Source organism: Emys orbicularis, chromosome 4 (assembly GCF_028017835.1).
Source record: "Emys orbicularis isolate rEmyOrb1 chromosome 4, rEmyOrb1.hap1, whole genome shotgun sequence".
NCBI classification, from domain to species: Eukaryota; Metazoa; Chordata; order Testudines; family Emydidae; genus Emys; species Emys orbicularis.
This window is the reverse complement of record NC_088686.1, coordinates 43453780-43468540: the sequence shown is the minus strand read 5'-3', so window position 1 is coordinate 43468540 and position 14761 is coordinate 43453780. Positions and strand designations below refer to the sequence as shown.

Genomic DNA, 14761 nt, shown 5'->3' with positions numbered 1-14761 from the left:
TCCTGTCCGCTTCTGTCCTCTTCCCCATTTCGCCTCCAGCAGTGCAGTCTAGGTGTGGTCAGTGCTGGAGCACTTCAGTGAGGTTCAGACCTCATGCTCTGTCTTGTCTGGATTGTGGGCTCCTCGGAGCAGGAAGGGTCTGGTACAGGGCTAAACCTACTGATAGCCCTTAACTAACTACTGTTGGCTAGGCATCTGGCAACTCTGGTATGCTTTGCTCTCTGTTCAAATTATTTTGGGCTGAGCACATCTCTCTACCAGATTGGGGGGTGCATCTCATGGCTGGACCTGCAGCAGGATGCACCATAGTCATTGGCATCCTGGGCTACAACCAAACAAAACTTTGTCCACCTGTGGCTTCGCTGTCATGTCCTTGCCCTTGCTGGGCGGGAGAGCCCCTCCTGATGAAATAGAGAGACTGCATCCAACATGCTGACCAGCCTCCTTTGCAAATGGGAGATGGGATCTGAGGAGAGAGGGTACTGAAAATACTCAAGAGAAGGACAGAGAAACCCAGGGACGAGCCTGAAAGTGGATACAGATGAAGGGTTAATTGCTTCTGAGAGAGAAGGGGACAAATGCCAGAAAAGTCAAGCTCCAGGGATCAGAAAGAGATTTGCAGCTGCAGCGTGAGACACATCCAGAGAATTGTGCCCTTTGGGAGGGGGAATCTGCTGTGAAACTTCTTTATTTTTGGCATTTGGGGCTTCATTAAACATTTTCCCCCTTAATTTAAATGACAGTTTTCTGAGGGAAATCTGATATTTTTCATCTCTAATAAAATGTGAACCTGAGCTGGACAAATAGTGATTCTTGTGTGAAGGGAATTCTTGCCCTGCCTATGGGATGATGGCAAGCATGCAGCAGGTCCGTGTTTGAGGCTTGCAGCAGCCAGCCAGAATTCAAACCTCATAAGGTTCAAGGTTATTCCAAATGGAGAATCCATGACTGTTGAGCAAGTACTAATGCAGCACAAATTTCCTTCCCTCTTTGGATTTATTTTGCCTCCAGGTTTCAAAGTTTTATTGGCTTGTTTTATTATTAAACTACAGTATATGCTTTTTTAATCATTGCAAATAACCTGCCATTGTTTTCCTGTCATGAGGGCTGTGAATGCATTCACACCCCGTGTAGCATGGGAGGGTGGGATTTCTGACTTCTCTCTCTCCCAAGTGGGAGGAAAGCTCAGTATTCCGTCATCTTCATGCTGCTTCTGCCTCTTCCTGTTGCAGATATTCCAGTGATCCCGGACTTGGAGGAAGTACAGGAAGAAGATCTCGCTATGCAAGTGGCGGCTCCACCCAGGTAACATCACAGCCACATGATCACAAGTCTAGAGTCACTGTCCACTGCTGGGGATCAGCGGTGAGAAATGGCTGCTGAAATTAAATCCTGCATTACCTTGTGTTCTGCAGAGATCAGTGGTTGTCCCATTCAGTAGGATTTGATGCCATGCATTATGATAGTGAGTCTCCAGGATAGTAAAGTTCCATTGTGTTGTTTCCAAATACAAAGAGAAAGTAATTACAGCATATTCTATATACATACAAAAATATATCAAAAGAACACGATTGAGCTTGCAAAGTGAAACCTTCAAAAATTAGGAAATGCCCAATTTAAGGTTGCCTGTGCAACGTTAACACTGCCTTTTTGTGCATATGTATTATCACACACTCTTTACTTACATGATCATAAATTGTTTTCCCCCATATGATGTCTGCCTCATTCAAGTGCCTAGTTAATTTGTATAGTGCAAATCCTATTGGTTAAAAGTGCTAGTCAAAGTAGTTCTGGATTTATCTCAAAGGTGACTAGCAAAGGGAAAAAAATAAAATGAAAAAAAAAAGGTTAATCTTAGAAATATCAGGGAAGGGCAAGTCTGCTCTTTCCTGTTTTGTTGGAGTGATTTCTTGGATCATATGGATTGGGCGCTTTTGTGGCCCTTAATTGTACAGAAAGGGTGCCTGAATCCTGAACAAAGATGTCTTTTCTCCCAAATGTTTATTGGGCATTGAAATTAAATAGCTGTTATCAAAAACAAATTAAAAACACTTTTAACAGTTTGACTAAAAATCACTTTGTTTCTCAATCAGATTTTACTTCATTGTTTTCTATTATGTTATGATCATCTCAGTTCTCTGAACATCCATGGAGTCTTTGGATATGTTACTAGCTTTTTCTTATAACTATGACTTCAAAGCAGCCATGAAAACTCAGAGACCCCAGTATGCTGGAAGCTGCATGGTAGGGCTGGTTAGGAGCCAGGAGGTAGAACAATCAGACACCTTTTCTCCTAAACAGCTAATCCAATTTTTGCTGTTAGGCTTCCTACAAATACAGCATCTACTGTTCACAGGATGGCAGGTTCTGGGGCTTCCCTCACATTCATGGTACATTAAATAATAATATTCCATGTCTAAATCATTGTTCTATCTGGTATGGAAACAGCACTCAAGAGGCTTGTGCCCAGATTCCTCTCCACCCGTGTATTTATTTTCTCTTGGAGACATGGACACTGAAGCTGGATGCTCCCAGACTCCCATTCATGTGCCACTGCTCCCTGGAGGAGCACGAGCTGTTCCCACAATTAGCTAGTTTTGTTTCTTGCCCCTCCCTCTTGCAGTATCCAGGTGAACAGAGTGCTGACCTTCCGTGACCTGGACAATGACCTCATGAAGTATGCTGCCTTCCAAACCCTGGTGAGTGGGTGCCCTTATATAGTGGCCAGCATAACCCCCTCTGCACCTCCCTCATGTCGTCCTCCAGAAAAACAGATACTTGGGTCCAGCTGATACCTAACACAACCCCTGTCCCCCAAGGTTTCAAGGACCTGTTCCCCTCTGTTATGGGGCCCTAATGTATATGGGAACACTAAGTGTACAGTGCCCATTGCTCTGGTGGGGCCACTACAGTGCTCACTGCTCTGGTGGGGCCTCTGATACTGGATATAAACGTCTCCCTGGCACCTTTGCTTGGCATCCACTTGGAAATCTTACTCCGATGGCCATTTATTTACACAGTCAGAACATCCTTGAGTTTTCCCTCAGGTTTTCTGTTGGTCCAATAAAAGATATTGCTTCACCCACCTTGTGTCTCTAACATCCTGGGACCAACACGGCTCCAGCAACACTACATATATCCCTAGAACACATTTCCTACCCATGTTTTACCATGCTCTGCCCCTTTCCCTGGTCCTGGGACACACACAGCACTGCTCTTTCCCCTGGCAGCCAGCACTGCTCCTTCTCCCTCAGCCAGGGTCATCCATGGTGCTGCCCTTTCTTGTGGTGCCTGAGGCACATGCAACCCTGCCCCCGGTGTCTGGGCTGCTGGCTCTGGGTATAGGAGTTCTTCATGCTGCTGTAGCGCAAAGAGCCATTTTCAAGCAGGAAGGAAGTTTCCAAAGCTGTTCCTGAGAGGCACAAACCCAAATGATGACAGGCCTTGATTTCCTGTCTCCTTGGGGACTGCCATATTGCCAACCCTAAGAATTCAAAATCATGAGTCAGGACCCCAAAATCATGAGGTTTTTTTAATTGACGTTGTTTTTGGTCTGGCTGCTGTTTTTTGAGCTCCCCCTTCTTGCCCTGCACTGTTTGTGTGACACAGACACAAAATGTGTACACACAGAAGTGCAGGCCCTGACTCCCTTGTGCATCTGCTGGGCAATACTCCCCTCTCGTTCCCTCCATCTACAGTCACTGGTTCACACAGCCCCTTCCCTGTGTCCCAGCAGCCTCCCCTGGCTGGTGCCTGTAGCTGGCACCTGTCTCCAGTCAGCAGCGGAGGGAACTTCCCCACACTCTTAATTTAATTTAACTCTCCTGGGCTGCAGTGGAGGGTGGTGGGAGGTTTTGTTTTTTCTGGACTCTGCCCCACTCAGAGCTCACGGGATCCCAGGGAGGTGCAGGCAGCTTTTATGGGATGGCTGCAGGCCAGCTCCCTATAGTGGCTGAAGGGGGAAACTGCAGCCAGCTCAGGTAAAATTCCTGCACCCCCAATTCAGCCAGAAATCACAACAGTTGCGATTGCACTGTGAGTGTTGCAACACTGGGATTGGTCTCACATGCTCCTTCCCCTCCCTCTGAGCTGCCCACATCCAGTCGCCACCTGCTAATCCTGTCCCATAAGAAGCCATTGGTCCCCAAAGAGGCAAGAATGCAGCTGTGTCACCAGCAACATCCTGTTCCTGGCTAAGGTGCGGGATCCCTTTTCTCTGTGCCTGGTCTGTTGGAGTACGTCTGTGACCTGCTTTGTGTTCACAGGATGGAGAGATTGACCTGAAGCTTCTCACCAAGGTTCTGGCCCCGGAACAGGAAGTACGAGAGGTGAGCCTGTCCTGAGGCAGAAACTAGTAGAGCTGTTCGCGTGGACCTGCAAGTCCCTCAGTCAGTACATGATACCCATGGCCTTATTAATGGGGGGGAGGGGGAATGGGACAGACTTTTCTCAGTTGGATAAAGTCTGAAGGGATTTGGATTTCAGAGGTTTCCGGGGCCCAGAATGTGATACGTTTAGTGTGCCAGAGCTTGTGGCGCTGCTTCCAACTGGGCCCTCCCTTGCAAAATAGCTGACAAAGGAATTATTGGGGACTGTCTCTGACCGGGGACTGGGGCTCCTGACACACTCACCGTTCTAATAAATTCTGCCTCTAAGAGCCACCACCAGCTCCAGCTCCATTGAGAGGCAAAGGCAGACAGGGGAATAGGGAGAACCCAAGTCTGGAACAACTGGTCAGGACAGAGGAGCACCAGCGGAACTGGGGGGAGCCCAGGACTGGAATAGCAGGGTTTCTGCAGGTTAGGACAGAGCTGAATTGGCAGAGTTGTGTAGGGGTGGAGATTTCACAGATCCTCCTTGCACTGTGCCTGATTCAATCTATAACTTGCTATTTTGGTGAATTTTAAAAACACAACCCGATCTGTCAAAATCTATAAATTGTGTCAGGGATTCAAACTGCCTTTTTCTTGGGATTTCTAGTGCTCCTAATTGAATCTAGGGCCCTGCCCTAATTCCCCGTCTGTGTGCAGAGTGATAGCTCTCTGAGCCTGTTACAGCTTCTCTCTAGGGCTGCTCGCCTGACCATTTAGCAACATTCAGAGACCTGTAGCAATTCAGTATTTTTCTTTCTTTCCTCTTGGTAGGAGGATGTCTTCTGGGACTGGGACCATCTCTACATGGAGGTGTCTTCAGAACTCGTGACTGAGTGGGACGTGGGACAGTCTGAGAGAGATGAGCCCTTGGGTCAGTCCAAGGATATCTGAGCTCTGGCCAGCTCAGCACACAGGCTCAGACAGCTGCAAATAGTTAGCACTAGTTGTGTTTTTTTTAATCAACTCTTGTATTTGAGAAAATATTCCAGATCTGAAAGTAAAGGAGGTGGGATGATAGGAAAGTGGGCTTGACTCCCAGGTATTTTGTAACAAGAATATTTATTTGTTCTCAAAATGCCACACTGAATAATTTCAAATACAAAAAAGCATTTGTTTAAACAATCGCTTCCATTTCGCTAGCTCTTCATCCCAAGATGTTTTACAAGTTACTGCAGGGATCTTGTCTGCTGCTGCAGTACCTGCACCCTGTTCTGGGGTGGAAACATGGCAGCTGTTTAACAGCCACACTGGACAACAGGGTAGGACAGGAAATGAAGAAGAACATGGCTTCCTATTGAGGTTGCAAAGGGAGTTTAGGTTGAATTTGCCCGGGACTCTGAGGTTACCATCCTTCTCTCACAACAGATGCCACAAGTGGTCCAGACCGCAGTTTTATATCCCACCCAGAGGTAATACCTCCAGCAACCCACTGTCCTATAGCCCTGTGCTTGGAATAATAGCTCTTTATTGAGTCAGAGGGAAGAGCACCACCTACTAAACTGTCAGCATTACTTTTTGCAGCACCTGCTTTTTCCCCCTGTGGTCTCCCAGGGCTAACCCTGCTTAGTTTGTCAACACAGAGGAACGCATAGCCTGAGCTGAGATGGTTTAAGGTGATAGGTAGCTTGTAAAGAAAATGCTGTTTATACCACACATTTGAAAGTGCCAGGCCTGCTGCTGTGATACATACACCCTGCTCGTATCAGTGGTCATTGTTTGCAGAGAGCTAGTTACCCTCTAAAGCTTTGTGCTGCTGGAGCTTTTGACTGTGATCTCTCCCATGTGGAGCAAGTGTAAACACTCTTCTGTGTGGTGCAGATAGCTGGGGGAGGACGATGCTGCTGGCTTTGTTAGCAGGCTTTGTGCTTGGTTAGTATAACTTCATCGTGCTCTGTTCTTACCACTGTGCTAAGAGCACAACAGGTCCAGTTACCCCTCTGAATGCAGCACATGCTAAATCATAACATCGGGGCCCACTGAGAGATGATGCTGAAGGCAAAAGAGGAGCAGGATTGAGCCCTGTACCGTGGCCTTAGGGGTGAAGGGCATGGTATCATCTTGGACAATAGTGCTACTGCACCATGGGCTTGGGGTGGGAACAGCAGAATGGCTGATTCCTGAAAAATGAAGCTTGGATAAATGCTTCACTGGGCAAACAGTCTTTTTCCAGCTCTCTGTGGTGGTTGCAATAAAATGGATCCTCAGAAACCTTGAGGCTGCAAAACTCTTCATGTGCGTAATTGGAGAGACCCCCATACACATCCTGATGTTGATTCCAGTGGGTGGAGGAGCCACTGAGCTTTAGGAAACTGAAGTATTAATCTACATAGAAATTGCTCCCCTTGCACTGCTGGCACACACACAACTGCAATATCCACCCACCCTCAGGCTTTGAGGCCAGCTTCCAGAATCTCTGGGCTTTTGACCATGGGCAACACAGGTGACCTTACTGTGAAAGCGACAGTGAGTAGAAAAGAGAGCTGCTTAGGCTGTGAAGATGACAGCAGTGCCCTTGCCCCCTCTCACAGACTCACTCAAACTCAGGGAGATGTTAATTTTTTAATCAAGAAGTCCCCCAAATGACTGAGAAGTTGGGGTGGGGGAAGGGAGAGAGATTGGGAGTGCCTATATGCACACAACAGGCAAATGTTTGGAGGATGAGGCCAAACTCTTTGCTGGAGTGGAGAAGCCTGTTTTATATGACTGTTCCTCACTGAGACTTCCCAGCTGTACCACCTTCTCTCTCTGTCTTTCAATGAGGTCCACACAGGTTCGTTGGCCAGAGAGAACACAGGGTGCTTCCCACATCCCACTGGAAAACTTTGCATTAAAATTCAGCAAAACAAAGCAGCTCAGAAGATCAGATATACACCTTGGAAGGTGAAGGGGGGGAAGACCTGCCTCCCTCCCCCAGAGATCTACACACAGAGAAGAGTTTCTTTCCTTTTAATTATAAGCTGTAGGACTTACTGGTGTTGGGATCCTCTCTCCTGTCCAAGTAAGATCAGACTCTACTGTACACCACTCCTCTGGTGAGCTGATAGCCCACTGCTGCTATCTGCCATCCCTGGATCCCAGCATCTCTGAAACCTGAAGGACATGTATCTATACCTCAGCCCTGGGAATGAAAGGGGAAGGTTCTGTAGCCTCCGGAATGGACTCAACGCAGGCCTCCCAGTGCCCTTCACGGAGGCATGTGGCTCTGCAACATGCAGGCTGCTGTACTCCCCTAAGTTGTCCCCCTGTGTCTCCAACCCTAAACTGCTGTAGCAGAAAAACAACCCAAATTGAAAGAGAAAAATGATGAAGGGGGGAGGGGAGAACAAGCACTGCAAGGGAGTGGATATGCTGTGGTGCTGATACCTTCCACAGCTGGAAGACTGGGCCTCAGATCTTCAGACACTGTCACAAAGAACTGTGGGTCTCTCCTCCTAGCAGTTTGTTGTCCACATCACAAAACCACTCCACAGTTTGTGATGGTTGGAGTAGCTAAAATTGCCCCAAGACTAGGGCACATAGGCAGGAAGAACTGTGAATCTGAATTACCTGATTGCGTGGGGTGAAGCTAGGCCTGCAATATTAGGGTATTATGCTTCGGGCGGGGGAGGGCGGATGGGATCAACATCACAAGGACCTGCAAGGATTTCTGGGGATTTTGTGCTTCTGCCATATGCAAAGGCTTGAAGCAGCTGCCCAGCAGGCACAGGTCTGGGTTGCTTGGTGCAGAGGTTTTTCCTCTCTCTTGCTCCCTCCCACCACAGGGGGGCACTCCCCTGACTTCAGAGTGAGAGACAGAAAGTTGCACCCAAAGCCGCATCCCTCGTGTGGTTCCCATGTTGAGTGACTGAGGACAAGCCTTTCATTTTGCTGACTATGTTGTTCCTGTGTAATATGGACCCTGCACTCACTTGGTGCAGGCCTCATTTAGGTGGGGGGGAGGCACATCTCCCTCCCACGCTGAAGGCCGGGTGGGAGAGCCAGTGCTATGTTTTTTCCTCATAATGTTCAGCCTCCAGTACTCAGTGAGGGCTGCGGTGCAGACTCCTTGAGGTTGCTCTGATCTTTCTCGGCTGGCAGCATCCTGCTTGCCAGTTCAACTCCGAGGCCAAAAAATGGGGAGCCCAGCTGGGCTGTGAGGAGCTGACAGGCCTCCAGCGAAGAGCCAGGCCTGAGAAGGTTTCAGGTGGGGAGGAGAGGAGCTGGGGAGACACTGGCTAAAGGGGGACCTTGGGAGGAAGCATTGGGGGGCTCTGGAGAGGAGAATGGGTGGTCTGGGTGAGGAGGTTTGGGAACAGGGAAAAGAAAAGGTCCCTCTGGAAGGGGGGAGGAGGAGGGGATGGGGAGGAGACTCAGGGCATTTCAAAGAAGGTTAGAGGAAGGGAGCCTTTGAGGGGGGAGTTTCTGGGGGGTCTGGAGAGGGCCCGGGGAGACTGGGTTACTTGGGTGAGGGAGAGTGTGAGGCAGGACTGGGCTGGGGATGAGAGCAGCTGGAGAGAGCCTGGAGAAGGGAAAGGCAGGCCAGAAGCGAGGTGGGGGAGGGAGGAGGGAGGTTTGGAGGCCAGGTGGGAAAGCGAGGGATGGGAGGAGGGTGACGTGGGAGAGAGATGGGAGTTTGGAGGACAGGGAGGGTCTCACTGGAGAGGTAGGAAAGAAGGGGAGGGAGGAGCGTGTGAAGGGAAAGAATGAAGGGGTTTACGGGAAAGGAGCACAGAGGTGTTTGGAGTCAGAGCGGGGAATTCAGAAGTGTGCTGTGGCCACTTTATGCCAGCAGAGCTGTGTGCACCAGCCTGAAGTTGGCCCTGTGGAATTCCCTCAGGGGAGGGAGCCTCCCTGGGAGGTACAGAGCTGTCTGCCCCCTCACCAGAGCCTCTTACACAGGCATTCTGGAGTTAGGATGGCCCTGGCCACCCCTCTATGCCCTGGCTATTCCCTGGCTGCTGACTGGCCCATAGGAGTTCTGGATAGCTGGATACAGTTTTACTGTACAGCATGTTTGAAAAGTCATAGATTCACATATCTTAAGGCAAGAAGAGACAACCGTGATCATTGACTGCCTGTGTAATACAGGCCTGCTGGAGCCCAGTGATGGGTGGTTGAGCTAGAGCATGTCTTGTACAATGTCTTGTACAATGACTCCTTGTGTTGGAGAACCTACCACAACCTTAGGTAAGTTATTCCAATGGTTAATTATCCACAATGTTACTGATTTTTGCTTTATTTCATGTCTGAATTTTTCTAGCTTCAACCTCCAACCATTGGGTCTTGTTATGCCTTTGTCTGCCTGAGTAAAAGCATGTCCAATATCCTCTCCCTGTTTTAGATATTTATAGAGTATAGGCTGTGATCAAGTTGTCCTTCTACCCTTCTTCAGTGAGCCAAATAGATTGAGCCCTGTTTTCATACCCCTCTGATTCCCTTCCGGAGTTGGGAAAGGAAGCTGGGATTGTCTGACCGCAGTCCTTCAGTCAGCATGTTGTTCCTGTCTTTCACAATCCTATTTTGGTTGCATTGCAACACCTGAAATGTGACTGAGAACTGCTGCTTCTCCTTTCACAGGGGCGGTGTTGTCATAGGATGAACTGCTCATTACTGTTGCCGGCACAGAGGCCCGAGGACAGCAACAGCGGGGTTCGTTGCCCGGCATGCTTCGCGCCAATAAACATACCGGGGTGGAGAAACAATCAAGTTTATTTGAGATCTCAAAGTGGTGCAAGGAGACAGGCAAGTCTCAAATCGAGCACACCAGCAAAAACAGTTTCTCTCTTCTTATACTTTACAACTAAGCCCCCCCTCTCTCCCCCTCTACCACCCCCTCTACTCCCCCTCCCCTCTCTACCGAAGGCATGTTTATACATTTAAGCCGTTAAATCATTCTAGGGCTATAAATCTAGCTTGTTAGTAACATTCCTCTAAACAGTTATTTGGTTCTGTTTACTCTTAGTTTATTACCCCTTCTCCAGCTAGAAACATGCAAACCTCATCATTATTGCTTGGTACCTTGCTATTTACAAATTCCAATTCCTGTCCTTGGCTCTTGAGGTCGATTAGAGCTAAACATGGAAGGACAGAGTTTAAACATGGAAGAACTCTGGCTCACATAGGCCTAGTAACCCCAACATTACTGTATTATACAAGTGGAAACAATGCAGTGTGTTTGCAGGCCAGGGCTGGCCAGTTCTTGGCTGGACTGGAATGTACCCAGGTATGCTGGCTGGGACAGAGCTCCATTGTGAGCTCTGATTTGTAAAACGCTCTGTGGAAAGTATCTAACCGTGTTGAAAAGTCCAGAGCAAGATGTTCTTTGTAACTGATCTGGGTGACACCATAGTTCAGCCTCAGGTGATTTCTATTTCCACTAGGGTTGAGTCCACTTCTCAGAAGCATCGGCCTAACCTACACCAGTGAGATAGAATTAGTGCCACAGATTGATGCTTAACAGAGGACACTGCAGTTGTTCTGGTAGAATAGAGCAATAATAGTTCTCTGCATTCTTCTAGCAGCTTCCCTCCAAGGAACTCAACATGCTTCATGCACATGGATGAATACAGTTGCCCAACTTTCTCAGGAGGTAGGACAGTATTGCTATCCCCATTTTACAAATGAAGAAACTGAGGCACAGAAAGGGGAAATGACATGCCCAAGGTCACACAATGACACAGTGGCAGAATTGGGATTAGAACCCAGGGTCCCTAGCTCTAAGATGGAGACTGCACACCCTCTCAGAGCTGAGAATTGAATCGAGAAGTGTTGAGTCCCAGTCCCTTATTTGACCCTAGAGATTACACTTTTAATGCAGTGGTCTGATCACTACTTGTTCTTTTCTGCTGCCTACATGACTGGAGAAGAGCTGAACACCTGTCAAAGTGTATCATAAAGAGCTAGGTTAATATACTGAGCCAGTTATTGGTGCCTCATTCTACCTGGTTTTACTGGGACTCTGCCCAGGTGTAAGGATCTATCCACACATATCTAGTTGCAGGATCAGAATCCAATAGACTATACAGAGGAAACGGTGAGACTGACTGTAGACAAAGTGATTCAAATGCACAAGAAAAACTGAATTGTAATTTCTTCCACTTCTAGGGATCTTAGGTGTCACTTGTAACAGTAGCAGGTACAATATTTGTAGGTGGAAATTGGCCATTTGAGTAGATTATAATTTGCCATTGAGGAGGATCTGGTGGTAGAGACCACACACGTGGTGCCATAAAATAAATAATCTTGATAATTAAAGCTAAAAATTAGGCATTAAAGTAGATTACCCAGAAACTTTCCATACAGAAGTCTATTTGCCAGCTAGGAGCCTCTTAAAGGGACTCTGCCCAGCTGCTTTATTAAATGAGACAAAGTGACGGCGGGAGGAAGGGGAAAACTGCTATGTTAATCAGTTGGAAATGTACTGCTGTTCCTGTCGCTGGAGTGTCTCAGGGAAAGCGGAATTAATTCATCACATATGCTCTTAGCATCTGCTGCAGTGACCTGGAGTGGCAGGATCACAGAAAGAGGGAGTAAGAGCCAAAGCTCAGCATTCCCCCAGTATTCCCTCGTCCTCACTCAGGCCTGTGTTCACCTCCTGCACAATGACTGACTGTGTGAGAGAGGGAGGCACTTCCACTCCCACTGAGTTGCATGGTACCATACAGCACAGCATGTGTTCTGTGAGAGGTGGGTGAGTATGTTACAGGGAGCGGGGTTGAGTATTTCCCTCCCTGAAGGAGATTAAAATGCTCCAGGGGAAAAATAGCGTTAAAATAAGAGAGGAAGCTCTCCCCAAACAAATCCAACCCCCTGGACTCCCACAGAACAAGTCCCCCAGCTCTCTTGCCTGCACTGCTGGTAGACATCAGACTCTGTGGCTTCTTGCCCCACCTCCCTCATTTGTCACCACCGTTGAATATCTCCCCAACAAGAGGACAAGTTTGCAGCTCGGAGCTGTTTCCTTGGACCAACCCAGGGGGCCCCCAGGGAGTCTCTCCCCTGCACTCCTACTGTGTTTGCTCCTTGGGAAAACAGGGCGTGGAGATGCCTCAGTGTGTCTCAGCACTACATATGCTGCCTAAATCCAGCCTTTTCTTCTCCGAAAATTGGTTCCCTCAAAGCAATCCTACCCTTCCCCATCTTGCTTCCTCTTCCCCATAAGATACACTGGAGCCCAAGGGCCATATCCAGCCCTGGCTTAAATGGGTGCAACTCATTGACTCCAGAAGGTATTGCTGGACTGGATTGGGCATGTGTCTCTGTATGCACTCTGCTCTGTTGGACTGTGCCTTCCTTGGATGAGGGGTTCAGGCTGTGAGCTGTGGGGCTACTTGTCTGCTGTTTCTGACCATGACCTGAAAACCATCCCTACATTGGCGTCTCCTTCTTGGGTCATGCCATTTTACCCCCTCGTACAGACATATGGAAAACAGGACATCTTTCCACCAGGCTGGGAGTGTTGCTAGGAGTTGCTTCTGCTGAGGAGAATGCCAGTAGCATTTGGTGGGTCTAGTGGCCTGGGGATGGGGCAAGGTGTAGGTTATTTCACAGTAATTTCTACCCTCCCTCCCTTATTATTGTTTTATTTAACATGTTTGTTAGGGTGGAACTTAAGAGCCAACCAAGAATGGGGTCTCATTGTGCTAGGCGCTGTACAAACATGGAGCCCTGAAGAACTAAAACTCTAAATAGACAAGACAGACTGCAGGTGGGGGAAGGAGCAGAACACGTAAGCAGAGCGAACTATAGGATGGCAATACATGGCATGTTCGTTCCACAATGTTTGTATTTGGGGAAGGGGGTTATATAAGAGTGGGTAAGCTGGAAGGGAGGTAAGAGGGAGAGGCCCTGGGGGGGCAGGAAGGAGAGGGATGGATTGAACCAGAGGTGAACAGACTCTGAGGGAGGAGGACAGAGAAAGGGAGGGTTGGAGCAAAGAGCCAATGAGCACAGAAAGTCCACTCCGAACTGTAGACAGGTCTCCAAATATCCAGAAGTCCCTGCCTTGGCTGCTTCTCCCCAATAGACTATACAGGTTGGCTCCTCTTTGCAGTTTTCTCCCAAGCCCACAAGGGGGGAGGCACTACCTGGGTCCTACTGCCCCCAGTGTGTGTGTGGGAGTTTCCCCTACATGGTTCTGTGTCCAGGAGGATGCTGGGAGGAGGAGTGGTTCTGGCTGGGTCCCATTTTACTCCTTCCTCCAGTGCAGCAGTCCCTGCTTTGGCTGCTTCTGCCCAGCTAGCCCTACCCTGAAACCAGAGCATCCTGAGAGTCAGCATGTGCCATGTCCACTCTCTTATGTTCCTCACAAGGTGTTGGACTCTAAATCTCCACCCTGGGGCTCCAACTCTGCTGTGCCAGGCTGGCCACAAGGCAGGTATCCCAGCTACAGCTGCCCCACGTGTTTCATTCACAGAATGATGCTGCATGCAGGCTGTGTTCCCTGTTCTGCTGGTGTCAATAACAGTCCCTCCAGGAAATATGGTTCCTGGTGACTCCAGTTCCACTGATCATGACATTTCTTCCCTATTTTACAAACATTTTAATATAAACATTAAAAATAAATAGTTGACACCCAGACCCCCACCCCATGTCCCTTTGGCCAGAGGTTGCTAGTACATAGCCAAGTTGGAGTCTTGTCTTTCCCAGAGACTCAGATGGTTACATAGTCTTTGAGATCATTTGATCTACTCAACTGACAGTGACCTACCTCTGTCTCACTGTCATCCGTCTCCGAGTCTAGCAAACTGTCTCTCTGTGAAGCCTCCTGCCTCCCTGTGAAGTTGGGCATTGGATAGTTCTCTGTTTCTCCATTCTGGGTGCTGTGTCTGCTGGCTTGTGACTCTTGTTCCTTTGAATCACTTGCCCTTCTTGCATCATCATCTCATATTACCTGGGTGCCACTGCACCCCTCAGGACTCCTTTAGTCCACTCCTTTGGGTGTCTCTCTACAGGCTGGATCCTCACAGAAGAGCCTGTCTCCAGGCCCAGTGGGTCCATGGCTGACTTGTGCCTGCTTTCTCTGATTGGGGCCATCTCCATCCTTCCAGCTGCAATAGATTTCCCATCATCAGCAGCAGGGGTTTGGTCCTTTGTACCATCAGTGCCTGCTCTGCATTGTTCTGGCATCCCTGTAATGAGGTATTCCTGTGTGCCAAAAATGCTAACAAGAAGAAAAAGAAGAAACAGCCATGTATAACAGTCTTATCTGTTTCCACAGCTGATTCCACCTTACCATTACTCTGTGGTATGCTGGGGAGTAGGTGATGGTCAAATTTCCATTTGCATGCCAATTCCTTGAATTCTTCCAAGGCAAATTGGGGTCTGTTGTTGGTGCATACAGTGCCTGGAATGCCATATCTCACAAAGTGGGCCTTCAGTTTGCCAATCACTCACTTACTTTTTGTATC

The 14761-nt window shown here is 48.4% G+C and overlaps 1 protein-coding gene across 1 annotated transcript in view; it reads left to right on the top strand.

The window, feature by feature from the left end:
• IFT43 (intraflagellar transport 43) overlaps positions 1–5264 on the top strand; it is a 49775-nt gene extending 44511 nt beyond the window's left edge. Inside the window, exons 6-9 of the mRNA XM_065404376.1 lie at positions 1233–1305; positions 2624–2699; positions 4266–4328; positions 5145–5264. Coding sequence (XP_065260448.1) covers positions 1233–1305; positions 2624–2699; positions 4266–4328; positions 5145–5264 — 332 coding nt within the window. The remainder of the gene's footprint in view (positions 1–1232; positions 1306–2623; positions 2700–4265; positions 4329–5144) is intronic.
• Positions 5265–14761: the final 9497 nt, after the last annotated feature.